Consider the following 14,540-nt stretch of genomic DNA (forward strand, 5'->3'; position numbering starts at 1 on the left):
TTGGAAGATATGATTTGGTACAATGGACTAGAAAGGTCACCTTTTTATAGCTATGAGGGTGGTAGTCGGATCAACATAGTTGGTGGAGCTGACCAGTCAACCTAGTTGGTGGAACTGACTAGTTGTCCATGGAATATTCAAGGAATATTCCCTATACCATCGCCTCAGGGGCTCTCACCCTTGAACCCCCACTATGAGGGCCATTGGCCCCCCTAGGACCCCCCAATTGGGGGCCAACTGGCCCCCAAACCCTAGTGAGAGCAAGGGGCTCCCACACAATCACCTTTCTACCGTCAACAGTCTCATTGATAGACTTCATTTGACATGCAAGTCAGTATCCATCCAGTGTCCTAGGCTCACACATGGCTTCTCCTCATATGGGGGCCTTACAACTTGAGCATCTTGGACCATTGGTGGTTACTAGGAGAGTGGGGCATTGAGCATATCTAACACTGTAAGGTGGTGTTGGGAATCATCTGCATTTTCACCTTCTTTTTTCCATTCCATATTGTGACCATCAAAGATCCCCAATCCTATTTCACCCTGGCTGACTTGAACCATAGACTTCCTAGCAATGTGGGGTAATGCACATCCTCTTTCTCAATCTGTAGGATTACAACATTAATACAAAACACCATACCTTGCAAGCGTATCAACTCATTCTGTATTATTCCTATTGGCTGAATTCTCCTCTAATCTGCCATGTGAACCAAAAATGGGGCAGGTTCCAATCCAAAAAGTCCCAACTACCGGAACATGTATTGTGCTAGAATGTTGACCCTGGATCCCCCATCTAGCAATACACCCATCAGATTCTGAGCTTGGTATTGAACTTTAACCATTGGTACCATATAGTCCACATCCTCGAGTTCCGCCCATTATATTATTGGTGCCTCCCTCTCTAATTGACTTGGTGGTATAAATTCTTGAAGTTGGAACTCTGGGTGGTGCCACATCAAATCCACCATCAACCTCTTTCTTACTTCTAGAACCATCTGTAATAGGCACTCCACTGGAATCTTTACCTCTGCCTTCTTAAGGGCCGTCAACCGTCCTTCCAAAAAATTCTCCAAACTGGAAGTTTATCTTGATTCCGAACTATAGGTTTACTTCTGTCTCCTTCTCTGGCTTTGCACTAGGTGCAGGAGAAGAGCCTCTGGGTTTCCCTTCTATTGTAATTGTTTGTTGTTCCACTTGTTGTGGCTCGTTCGCCCGCATTTTCTCAATTTGCTTTAATGTCGCCATCTGGGCCTCCTCTTGGTCCTTCCACTTCAGACGTTTCCCCGTTCTTTGGTTATGCTTCTTCTACCGGTTCTCGAATTGGACCCTTGGATTGTGTTATAACATACACATTGATCTTCTCTATTTCATTATGTGGAAATCCCCCTACTTCGTGCATGTGGAGCAGTTGCATTACTGGAGCATTGATGCCATTTGTAAACCTGTGCTGTGGATTTCATCGAACATAGAGAGGAATCCCCCCATTCTTCAATAAGTATTGCATTTGTTTGTGCCAGTGTTTGGTCCTGTGGAGGTCCTTGCCTTGGTGGCCATCATGTAATCTCCATACCTCGCTCCATTCTATGTTTGCACCACAATGGGCAGTCCGGGCCTTGTCTGAATCTGTTCTCCAAACAGTATTTGTAGTCTTTATCTTTGCCAAAATTTTGTTGGCCCGAGACCGCTTGCGGGTTCCTATTCTCTCTCTGGTTCTAGTTGCCTCTCTGATTCCAATTATTCCTTTGCTGAATCTGATGTTTAGTGCCACTATTGGGTCAATGGCTACTTGATTAGCACTGGTTACCAGTGGTTGGGGTACTTGTTGTGCTAGATTCATTCGAGCATTAGGGTTGTACCAATAGACCCCAGTTGGGTGATTCTTTGTGCAGATCTTGTACTTTGGCTGAGCCATTGACTTCAATGCTCCCAAACCCTTTAGCTTCTCACCCAAGAGTTTCTCTACATCACTTGTTTTCTCTTTTGATTTCTTCTTCTCCTTTCTTGACTTCTTTGTCTCTTTCTTGCTGAACTTCAATTATGTTGTGCCTTGCACGTTTTTTGTAGCTCCTGTAGGTACCTTAATAGAGGCCGCAATTCTTGATAAAAACCTAGTAAAAACTGGATCCAAGACACTTAGAAAGGGTTGTCTAGTAATGAATCATCCCATAACGATGTGCTAAGAACTACCAACTGGCCCAACATTCAAGCATCAACATTAGCATCCACTTTCACTTCTCAACCTCGGGAAGCATCTCATTGGCAAAGACGGCAGAGGTTAAAGCATCTCACTGGCAAAGATGACAAAGAAGAAGAGCAACCAATAAAATGTGGGTCTAAAAGGATCTACTACAAACCCAAGTGTACTTTGAAGGAGAATCATATGTTTGGGTTCCAACAGAACCTCGACATCAAAAGCCACCCCATCATCATGTAAATAATGAACCCCTAGATCAGTAAACAAAATGACACCATCCAAAAAGGAAGGTACAATACCCTTGGGTTCCCACAAGACTACTAGAGCCCCAGGGACCTTGGAAACACTTATATTTGGGTACCCAAGGTACTTAGTACAATAAGAGTACCTCCATCATCTTCAAGCAGCAACGCTAATGTGTTAAATAAAGAGCAGAAGAACGAATGGAGGCCAAAGCCTAAAAAATTGTCATCACCAACAAAAAGATTCAAACATCAAGTTCGGGCCTATCGATTATGAAAAATCAAGGCAAAGATTAGAGAGCAGAACCACAAGAACCTACCTTCTTGAAAAAGGTATAAACACAAGAACCTGCTTGTAAGGACAAGGGCAAAGCACCAATATAAGAGGATCACACACAAAGACTATCGTGTAGTTACACAAGAACCTATTGTGTAGTTACACAAGGAACTACTCGACCACTAGTCTACCAAAATGCCTTTGAATTCATTGCATCATGTTCAAGGCAAATGGCAGTTACACAAGAATCTGTCTCCAAAAAAAGGACTGTAACACAGGAACCTACTAGGAAAAGAATGGAATCTACTTTACAAGAACCTTCCTTAGTACAAAGTTTGGCATTAAGCTTTGTGTGAGAGCTAAACATGTCACACCAACCATGCTAGACACAATGGAATTCCAATGGGAATGACGAATTATTTTCATTGGCAACTTCCTCAGAAGCAACTTGGGCTCAACAAAAGTAGATCTATGAGACACTACAGTCCTACTCACATTTGCTCCAGTGGATATACATCACTTTATTACGGTGAGACAATGTAAGTTGACAGGGTAGAAGATGTAGTTGACAAAGGCACCAGAAAGATGGGATCATGAAGGACTGTTGCAAGCTCAAGGATCTTATGATGGCAATGTGGATCCCTAAGCATCATCAACAACCCACCTTCTCGTGCTTGTACTGTGGTCAACTTCACCCCTCTAGACCCACAAAAATTTGAGGAGCAACCTATTAGGTTGAAGCTACAACACCAACAACCTAGGAGACACCGACAGTAGCTACAAAAGAACCTACTCCTAAAAAGGGAGTAGTAATACAAGAACTTGCTCCTAAAAAGGGAGTAGTAATACAAGAACCTACTGCAAGATCCACAAAGGGCAAGGCAACAATAGTTTAAGGCCTTGAAGGGCACGAGGGCATACAAAACCACTCCTTCAGTATGGCATTCAGTCCAACTCCATAGCAATTGATCCACAAGAAACTACTCATTAAAATGGAGTAGATCTACAAGAACTTGATGCTGCGACAAAAGATACTAGAGCCCTTCACAATTCATTACTACTGTGCAAGAAGCTCCTCACCGGCAAAGGTCTAGGTTCAATTAAAGACACCTCAACCCCCAGTCTCCCAAGGCACTCCTCCACATATGGAATATTAAGTGATCCTACACCAATAGCTCTATAGGATGAGTTTGATTGCAGGATGAATCTGATGACATAAGAAGGGGTCTAAATGAACTTCTTGTGATCCTCAAGGATTTTTTTTCACTTTCATCTACTAACCCCTCCCTTTATTAGCTAACTCTAACTCTCCCTCCTCTTTTTATTTTTGCTTATTCTTTTGAATCTTTTTAATGCTTTAGAGTAGTACCCACTTAACCATTTGAGCTTGCTAATGTAATATCCATTTTAATTTAGAGGACTTTCCTAGAACCCAAAATACGATACACCTCTTTAGCCATAGTCCTCATTTTAGGAGTTTATATGGTGTTTTATTAGACTCCTCTCGATTTGATAACTTGGACAAAATAAAGCTCCAAATGGTGCTAGGCTCAAATACTTCCAAGCAAAGCCCTCAATGAAATATAATCCATAAAATGGAATTTGAAAGAACTTCACAGCCAAGAAGCAAGGAAAAATATCATGCAAAACATGGCAAGTCAAAGGCATACTCTAATGAGAATCCAAATACCCACAAGAGGATGATTAGTAGAGAAGGCTATGAAGCATGTTGTCTTTGACCACATGCATTGGTAGTGTCATTAATAATGGGCATGAAATTCTTATACCTGCTTATGATGTCACCATGGAAAAGATAAGGGATGCAAATTTGAATCATTTACAGCTTTTGATTCCCTATAAGAAAGAAAAAAAGTTACATGTCTACTATCTATAAGATCAAACAAGTGACCATTTTCTATTCAACTCTCCATTCACTACCATAAGCCTAATTCTTGAATCTTAGTTCTACTTTAAAATTGTGCTTACAAGTATCATGGCTCCTAATTTTGAGTTTGTTGGAGCAAAATTTGCCAACAATTGCAATAAGAGAACTAACAATAAGTTAGTCATTAGGATTATACTTGCGATCATTATCATATCTCCACATAGCATGGGGTTATTGGAGCAATATTTTCCACTTATAGATTGAAGTGGTTATTCTCCATATGGGAGAGATTTCTAATTGAATTCAAAAGAGTTTTCCTTCCTTAAAATCTTGTGAAACTTGTTCCCTTTTTAGCCTACCAAATTAGGTTTCTAAGGTCTAAAAATTCTACATACATGAGGGGTTTAAAATTTTGAAAGTTCAATAAAGAAAAAGGAATCTAGGACCTAGACGTAAGGATTCTAATGACGTCTATATTTTATATTACCCTTTCACATCTTATATAGAGGAACTTCTTTGGACCATGTACAAGGGGGTTCTTTTTATTTCGAAGCATATCCATTTATGTGGAGTGTACTATAAAGTTTTATTTTTAACGAGACACCCCACATACAAGAATGGCCTTTTTAGGTCTAAACATGCACGTAGAAGGGTCCTTATAGTCCTCACGGATTCTTCTTAGGTATTTTAGAGCAAATTCATGTCTTAAATCCTTGACTTTATGTGCTTTGAAGAATATAAAAGTTTGATTTTTAATTAGGAGAACATAATTGTAAAAGGATTAAGCTATTTCATGCCTAACTAGAAGCTCCCTTTTGATGAGTTCATGTGCAATGTTGAATACTCTTTAATGGAAGAAAAATCCCCTCTCCCCTTTCCTTATCTATTGGGACAACCATAGCAGATCATTATAAGTTGTGTCTTGAGAGAGCATAAAACTTGCAAATAAATGAAATAGAGCTTTAACATCTAACAAGCTAATCCCAAGCTAACAGTATACTCAAGGAGTATGAATGGTTGTACAAGGTATGACATCTACAACTTCTTAGGCCACCTGACTCCTATACCATCAAGGCTTATCTTACCTGCTATTTTCTAGATGTATTATCTTTGTCCTTTGGAAGAGCTTCTTGAAAGCATAAAGCTTGCAAAAGAAACTTGACTCCTAAATTTTCAAGGTTTATCTTACCCGTTGTTGTCACTGTAGGGGACAAATAGTCTATATAATTCCTTTTGTTTGTCCTTTGCAAAACTGTCACTGTGGGGGCTAAAGGGTCACAAATAACTATCAGTTCTATTGAATCTATACCATCAATAGATCCCCCCAATTGAAAATAATTCAAAAAAGTATTAATTAGTGGAAAAGGGAGGAGGGGAGAGGTGGTAAAGGCAGGGGGAGAGGGGAGGGGGGGCACAAGGGGGGCAGCATTGTGAAGAGTTTCGTAAATAATGAGGATGTCTCTCTATTTATGAGGGAAGGCCACCCTCCCCTCTTTTTTTAAAAAATATAAAAAAGGTGTATTTTTAAAGCTAGTTCCCCTCTTATTTATGAGGGTAAGAGTTCAAAATGTATGAAATAATTTGTTGAGATTAAGGGCCTTTACCATATGGTTTTAATTAGAAGCAATTCTTATGAATATGTGCTTAGATGGAGTAGGTCAAAAGTATAACCACCCTTGTATTGAATGTTACAATTATTACATGGTCTATTTTGAGACCCTATCTTAGAATACTATCTATTGAGATTGAAATAAGATTAGAACCTTGTGCTAGGAATAGAGTCTTGTCACATTATTACGTTTTAGTGTCATGTGAATTGATTTGCTATTATTACTTGTAATAAAACTCCCTTTATTGTAACATGAAATTATTGTGTAAATTAGTAATCTATTGTTGGGTTGTAAGCAATTTGGTGAGTAAAGAGTGACTACATTCTTGGTTCCAAGTAGCTTCAATGCAAATGTACGACTCTAGGTTTGGGGTGTTGCTATTATCAAGGAGTACCTTCCATTGTTGTGTGATTGTGGAAAGGCTTGTGATTATAGGTTATTGGCTACAAAATAATTGTTTCATATGGGAGGAGATGATTGTGTGGTTATAGGCTAGCAATAGCATGGTTTGTAGATCTCACATGGTCGAAAACTCACACCCACATTGGTCTTTCACACACTCCCACATTAAATAAGTACATCATTTTTAAAAAATGAATGAAATAGGCTTCCTACTTTGGAAAGTATGCATTGTAAATTTTCAATTTTTTTCAATGCTAGAATACTATGTATACCCATTTAGTGAGTTGTAAAGTAATTTTTGGAGGCCATGAGTTTCTGGCATGGAGGCCTTAAATTTGAAGGGCGACCTATTGTGTCGGGATGTTTATGTCCCCTACTCTATGGGTGTGTTAAGTAGTTAGCTATATGGACCTTGGAAATGTGTCTTTGAAGGGTAACATAATGCCTCACCCTATATTATAGGATTCAAATTCAAGGCGTGTGCCATGCAATACTTTGTGATGGCAAGAGTGTAAGGGTGGCACAACGTGTTGCGTGCATTGTCCTTTTGCAAAGAAATAGGTGGGAAGAGTGCATTGAAAAGCAAGACACAAGTGTGTAGAGAAAAGCACAAGCATGAGACAAAACAATCGAGGGAAATAGGCCATGTGGGAGTGGAATGGAACACGGAGATTCCAAACACGTACCATGAGGGGCAGTCTAATAAAAGGTGAAAGCATGGTAATTGGAGTAAAGGTCAGAGCCTAGAGGGGAGGAGATACGCCCAAGCTGCCTCGCATACCCCAAAAAGAAACTGAAAAAGCTCCCAAGGAAAGCGACGGCAAGGTGAGGGTCTCGTGAAGAGGACAGGCAAAGTGGTCCTTTGGGAGATGGGGTCGAACGGAGGGTGACGTGGAGGGACAGAGCTCCTGAGGCGCCAGCGTGTCATCCGAGAGGCTGTGTGGCGGCGGGCCAGGTCACCGACCAAGCCCGTGGTCTGCCACGTGGCACCCACGGGGAGCGTTAGGCGGAGAACCCAGCTTGCAGGGGAGGATGACGGCCATGGGGCAAGCACAATGCGAGGACGAGGTGGACGGTGGGGTGGGGCCCGGGGGGGGTAATTGGTGACAGGGTGGCAATGGAGGATAGCGTGAGGGTGATGACGTTGAATGCATGGGCATTGAAAGGCAGAGGGCAGAGAAAGCACGTGAGGGTGGTCACACGCCCCTCGCGGGGGTGACATTCCAATTTTTGCGGTTGTTTTTGGCTCACTTAAACCCCTCCCCCTTAATACCCATATCATCTTCATCCCCTTCACCATCACCCCCACCTGGCCTCCCCTTGGCTATGGCGCTCGCCACCCTTCCTTCTCCCTCCTCCTTGGCTATGGCGCTCGCCTCCTCCTTCCTCCCCCTCCTCCTCCTCCTCCTCCTCCTCTCTTCATCCTCCTCCGCATCGTCTTCTCCTTCCTCTCCCTTCCTCCGCCTCGCCGATGACGATTACTCCACCCTCTTCCCCAACGGCACCGGCGTCACCCGCTCCAGCTTCCCCGATGGCTTCCTCTTCGGCTCCATCACCTCCTCCATGAAGGTTTTTCTTCCCTCCCTCCCTCCCTCCTCTTCCTCCTCCTCCTCCTCCTCCTCCTCCCTCCTCTTGCTTCCTCCTTGCTCCCCCTCTGATCCCTTCCCTTCACCTCTCTCTGCAATGATGCATTTTATCTTTGCTAGCCGCTCCTCTCGCAACCTACGAGCACTGCCGGATTGCTTGTTAGTTGTTCTACTCACAGCATACCTGACAGGATTCGCGTTTCATCGGACAGATAACGAGCTCGAATCTGAGAATACGCGCTTCTTCAAACGGCCGCTCTCACTTGCCTCGAGTTTTCCCTTGATCGCTCAATGTATTTACCTTACACTCTGCTCCTTCACCTCGGTTTTGCAGCACGAAGGAGCAGAGCTCGTCGACGGGAAGAGCCTAAACATTTGGGACCAGTACGCGCGTTCTATTTCAGGTGAGGCTACTCGCCCTCAACCGTTCCCTTTGATGATCGAGCGCATTTTCAGCTCTGTTCGTAAGTGAGCACTTCGTATGTTTTCGGGGCATCTGGGCCGGAATCCAAAAAGGGTAGTGAAGGGAACCATTGCCGATTGCTTATCCTGTTCTGTCTTCGAAATGGCTTAATATTCCATTGTTGGTTGCAGGAGCTTCCCTGGATGGCTCCATTCCTGGTCAATGCGGTGACAACTACTACAAGTTTAAGGTGATCCCCGAACTCACTAATGTGCGATTAGACCTGTCATGTAACCTCGGATGTTCACGGTGTCTGTTTCGTGTGGCTCTGGATTTGTTTGGCAGGAAGATCACCAACTCGTGACTGACTTGGGTATGAATGCGTATCGCATGTCCATTGCCTGGTCGCGGATACATCCAAGTGAGTGAGATTCTTGAGTAGTTGCATTGCTCTCGCAAAGTTGACCCATCCAAACTTGTTTCCAGCTAACCTGTCAGTTCTCCCGTGCGCTGTGAGCACGTTGGCTCAAGACGTCTCTGTTTGACATTCCCGGCGTTTGCACGTGTACTGCAGGTGGAAACGGGGAGGCGAATGAGATTGCTGTAGCGCATTACAATGAAGTAATCGATGACGCCCTTGCACAAGGTATCGTGGCAGGGTAAAGTCGTTTCTTTCTACAGCTATTCCATTGCTCCAACTAACTGTGGGCGTATACTATCGTTTTATGCCAGGTCTGGAATTGTTTGTAACGCTGTGGACACAAGATCATCCTTACGTTCTCGATAATAGCTACGGTGGACCATTGAACGCTACTTTCATGTAAATGACATAGATTGCCTCATTCTCCTTGGTGCTACCTGTGCGCGAGATGGTTTAAACGATGAACCGGTTCGTATTGATGGATCGTCTCTTCGTTTGCGCAGAGACGATTACGTGCACTACGCAAACACTTGTTTCAGCGCTTTCGGTGATCGAGTCAAAAACTGGATTACTTTCGACGAGCCAAACGATTATGCAGGGTTGGGATTTGCCACAAATCAGAATCCTCCCGGGAGATGCACTTCGGGGATCGTAGGCTATGGGGACTGTTGGGAAGGGAATTCCGCGACTGAGCCTTACATTGCGGGACACAATTTGTTGCTAGCGCACGCAGGGGCGGTGGAAATCTACAGAAACTATTACCAGGTTCTTCTCCCGCCGCCAAATCTACTTGCTTCTTGGAAGCAGCATTTGCGTCAATGCTTCCACTTTTTCAGCCAGTTTTCTCTTTCCATTTTTTGGAGGACGATCGCTTGAGATGTGGGAAGGTAAATTATCGTGCCGTGTCTGAAACCATACTTGTGCGTGCTATTTAGGAAGCTCAAAATGGGACGATTGGGATAGCGTTGTGGACCAGATGGTTCGAGCCTCTGACAAATACTACTGCAGATCAAGATGCTGCCGACAGGGCGCAGGACTTTCTACTCGGATGGTAAACTGTCTATTGTATCTCGCTGAAACAGATAGACTGAAAATACTTTCATTTATTAACCGGCTGATAAACGTTCCTGGGAATTCTGTGTTTGCAGGTTCTTGCATCCTATTTTGATCGGAGATTATCCCGCTATCATGAAGGAGCTCGCGGGTTCTCGGCTTCCAACTTTCACGGCTGACCAAATTGCGATGTTGAACGGATCGATCGACTTCCTCGGCTTGAACATTGTCACGGCATTCTACGCTTACGACCACAACTATTACGAGACCTCTAGCGTTATCAGCTACTATCTGGATTCGCAAGCTGGTCTCACCGGTAATTAAGTTTAGTGCGCATTTTCGGTAGTGCTGATGGGATTTTATAGTATTCAAATTGGCGTTTATATTAATATCACCCTCTGATTGGGTCTACTAACTATACGACGACGCAGGTTTCAAAGATGGAGAAGCTATCGGCGTGGTATGATCTTAGCTATTCCTGATTCAGTCTTTTGTGTTTGGGGTAGTAGCGCACCACTGGAATTTAATGCTGCATTGTGTCCGTTTGCATCCCGTTCGAACGTCGAACACACTCTACTCCACGTTCTGCGTCTTTTTAATCTTTCTGCGAATGTTTTTTGTATGCCTTATTTACAGAACCAGATCACGTATCTGATTTTATCTTTCACCTGACAATTCAGTTTACATTACATTTGTTGAAATCAGTGTCCGTGTATGAACTTGACAGGGACAACACGATTATGCCGTCCCTTATTGCATCAGGAAGACGGTGGAATATGTCAGGGATCGCTACAACAATTTTCCAATGATAATTACTCAAACAGGTAAAATGTGTGCTGGTTATTACTCTTTAACATGAATCCCTCTCCTCGAAATTCTTAATTAACACCTGAAATGTTAGGAAAATAACTTGATTTTAAATTTCTCATTTGCAACACTATTGTAGGGTCTATATTCTGAAAAGCTATCGGGAATTTGAAACATATAATTACTACTCTTTTTGTACATAGGAATGGCGTGAATATGTAGGCCTTCACGGGGATTTTTGCTATTTTAGCTTAGTGAAGACGAATCTTAAAGAAATTATATGTTAATGGTCTTGAACACAGGTTGGGGAATTGAGGAGACATCGTTTGATGAAACTTTAAGCGATGATGGAAGAGTAGAGTATTTCGAAACATACTACGATCAGTTGAGCATAGCGATAAGGTATTCATTACTCTTTTTCAATTTCTTTGCCAAAATAAAATCTCCTCTTTCTTTTTTAGGAAACAAAACAAATAGATGATTGATTTTCTTATTGAAATCTACCATATCCTTTGATCTTTGCAGTGAAGGAGCAAATGTGAAGGGTGTATTTGCTTGGTCTTTGCTCGATGGATTCGAATTTAATTTAGGATTAGAAATTAGAATTGGCATCCATTATGTGGATGAGGAGATGAATCGCTATCCTAGAAAATCAGCTTTGTGGCACAAGGCAATGTTGGCCTCTAATTCTACCAGCATTTGAAAAACCTAATGTATATTTTATCCCAATTCTTTTTTTTAATGGAGGGTGTGATAGAAATGGTATGCTTGTGAGGAATGGGAGTTAATCATCCTCCTTCTAGTGTACTTAAGAGAGAAGATTATACAAATAATATAAAAATGATGGAGCTTTTTTTATGATGTGCGGGTAATGTCATGGAATTCAACATGTGAAGATTGGTACAAATAAGAATCATGTGTACAAAGAAATGTAATTTGAGATGTGAGGATGAGGCCAAATAAGAAAGTTGTGTAAGTGTAAGATGGAAGATAGTCTTCTATATGAGAAATTCTTATTTTTGTAAACAATTGGAATTCCTTAATTGCCTTTCTTTTCCAAGTTCCTAGTGGACTCAAACACATATCACTCAAAGTTGAGATTTATCATGGGAGATTTAGCCTTAACACATGGACATCAAGGGAACATTTGAAATGAGTTCTAATTGAAAGAGGCCTTTTGTAGCCTCACTAAGAAGTGAGCTTTTTGGACATTGTTGAGAAGAACACTAAGGACATCTTTATTAAATAATATCTACACTTGTATGTACATGGATATAGGTATATTCAAATCATACTATCATTGGCCAAAAAGTTATTTTCCTCTATGAAATGGGGAGGTTCACACAGGGTTCTTTTGCATAGAAGTTTACCAAATGTCTTTAATAGAAAAACATTATATTAGTATTTATGAGTAAACTGGCTTGTCTACGATTTGCTAGAGATGTGCCCCGCTAGAGATGTGTCCCGCTAGGTCTTAGAGTTGTGATCATCTATTGCGTTTTATTAAATATAAGGTTTCATTTATAAATCTCAAATTTGAGGAATTTTATGAAATTTTGTGAAAAGCATACACATACATTGCAACACGTGTGTGCACACACAAACACACACAATACTAGATCTGAAGATAAACAAATATCTTATAAGCTCTCTTTTTCTCTCTCTCTCTCTCTCTCTCTCTCTCTCTCCATCTTGTGTGTGTGTGTGTGTGTGTGACTAAAAAAAGTGTGTGTGTGTGTGTAAATATATACATACTTTGTAACACGAGCACGCACACACTCAATCACAAACATGCACAATACTAAATCTAAAAATATAAATAAATATCTTATATACTCTCTCTCTCTCTCTCTATCCATCTTGTGTGTGTGTGTGTGACTAAAAAAAGTGTGTGTGTGTAAATATATACATACATATATATATAAATATATAAATATATATGTATATATACACACATATATATATAAATATACATGTATATACATAAAATAAATAAATAAATAAATATACATGTATATCCATAAAATAAATATATAAATGTATGTATGTACAACAAACACACACACACACACACATATGCACATGTGTGTATGAGTGGATGTGCACACGTGTGTGATTGTGTGTGTGTGTGTGCGTGTGTGCCCTCTCTATCTGTTACCTAAAAGTGCTCTGTCTCTCTGTCTCTGTCTTTGTCTCTCTATCTCTCTCTCACCTCCTCATGTGGCTACTCCCTCACCCCCTCTCTTCGTGCTAGCTCCCTTAGCCTCCCTCTTCGCATGGCTATTCCATCACCCCCTCTCTTCATGCTAGCTCCCTTAGCCTCCCCTCTTCTCATGGCTACTCCCTCACCCCATCTCTGAGTGCTAGCTTCCTCAACCCCTCACCTTCTCATTTGGCTACTCCCTTACCCTCACACAGAAAATGATAATTTTGTTAGCACATAAGAGGTGCTGCTTAGCATAGACCCTTGCAAGTTGTTTTCTCTACCTTTGTTGCCATTTCAACCTCTCCAACCTCCTCACATCCACTCTCTGGCCTCTTCAAGTCTAATCGCATCGACACCATGTGCATTGGTATCAATTCTTCTAACACCTTAAGTTGGACCAAGCCTTTGAATTTGGTGTATTTGAGGTTTTCATCATCAAAGACAGAGTAACTTACAATGTGATCAAGGCTTTCGATAGATAGACTTGGTAGGCTAGTTGGGGGCATCCTGATTAAATTTTTGGTAGACAGCCTAAGAAATTTTGAGGAGCGCAAGGGAAAAGAGCGGGGGAGCACAAAAGCTACAATTTATATTATTCCTTAAGAATTGCAAAATTTTTATCTGGTCAAGCATCCTTCTCCTCTTTGAATTCAAGTTATCTCTCGCCCTCCACTCTCCTCACTCAACCCGTGCATTTCTACATTGCCCCTCCACATAGCCAGCCCAACAATTGTATTTGCAACATGATCTACCTCCATGACCTCATGGATCCTTTTATCTGCAAGACAAAATGCATTACTAAATTATCAATGGAAGGCTTCTCCTTTGGGTTCTTCTTGCGACTCGTCGCTCAATCAATAACATTGTTGTTCTTTCTCTGTCCCTTGTGTTATTAGCCCCTTTGAGAGTGTAATCTCTCCCTCCGTCTGTTTCATGCCGCACATCAATGCCCGTCTATAATGTTCAGGAAAAAATTCCTTTAAGCTTTCTTCTTCATATTTCCTTTGTGCCTTTCTCTCTTTTCTTATCTTACAGGAAATCTCTCTCTTACTCAAAGCTCTGAATTTTTCCAATGTACTCTTACACATACTTGCCTTGACATTCTTCCTAGCACACACCCTATTTTGCTAATCCAACCTCCAAATTCATGTTCATACTTTCGAAAACACTCTATACGCTTTCTAAACCCTCAAGTCTAAAATTGCAATCCATGTGAAGCCCTTCTTGCAAATTGCAGTTAATGTTAGCAAACATTTGAGTGCAACAGAGTTAACCATGATGCCAAAAATTAGCTACTATTCATATTTTGATCAATGTGACCCAATTCATGCTTTTACGTGATCAAATGGTTGTGTAATATTCCTTTCTTGCAAGTATTACAATTCCTAAATTGTGCAATGAACTCAAGTGAATGCTCTAACATTACCACACACATAACTTTGAAATAGCCTTCC

General features: G+C 41.5%; 1 protein-coding gene across 1 annotated transcript; it reads left to right on the forward strand.

The window, feature by feature from the left end:
- The first annotated feature begins 7,879 nt into the window (after positions 1-7,879).
- On the forward strand, positions 7,880-11,738 carry LOC147897791 (beta-glucosidase 34-like). Its single transcript, XM_087380230.1, has 13 exons — positions 7,880-8,179; positions 8,531-8,600; positions 8,791-8,849; positions 8,945-9,020; positions 9,174-9,245; positions 9,332-9,419; positions 9,524-9,785; positions 9,956-10,071; positions 10,169-10,389; positions 10,505-10,533; positions 10,801-10,897; positions 11,183-11,282; positions 11,406-11,738. The coding sequence occupies exons 1-13, from the start codon at positions 7,937-7,939 to the stop codon at positions 11,581-11,583; spliced, it is 1,611 nt and encodes a 536-aa protein (XP_087236356.1). The 5' UTR covers positions 7,880-7,936; the 3' UTR covers positions 11,584-11,738.
- The last annotated feature ends 2,802 nt before the right edge of the window (positions 11,739-14,540 follow it).

This window comes from Dipteris shenzhenensis, chromosome 10 (genome assembly GCF_047967505.1).
Source record: "Dipteris shenzhenensis isolate YYH24624 ecotype China chromosome 10, Dip_SZ_1.0, whole genome shotgun sequence".
Lineage (NCBI taxonomy): Eukaryota > Viridiplantae > Streptophyta > Polypodiopsida > Gleicheniales > Dipteridaceae > Dipteris > Dipteris shenzhenensis.

What these genes read in the sequence shown, in the direction of transcription:
- LOC147897791 (XM_087380230.1), top strand. Translation starts at nt 7,937, where the DNA reads ATGGCGCTCGCCACCCTTCCTTCTCCCTCCTCCTTGGCTATGGCGCTC. An exon ending in CTGGTCGCGGATACATCCAA is followed by an intron (nt 9,021 to 9,173) that starts GTGAGTGAGATT and finishes CGTGTACTGCAG; the next exon opens with GTGGAAACGGGGAGGCGAAT. An exon ending in TTCGCAAGCTGGTCTCACCG is followed by an intron (nt 10,390 to 10,504) that starts GTAATTAAGTTT and finishes ACGACGACGCAG; the next exon opens with GTTTCAAAGATGGAGAAGCT.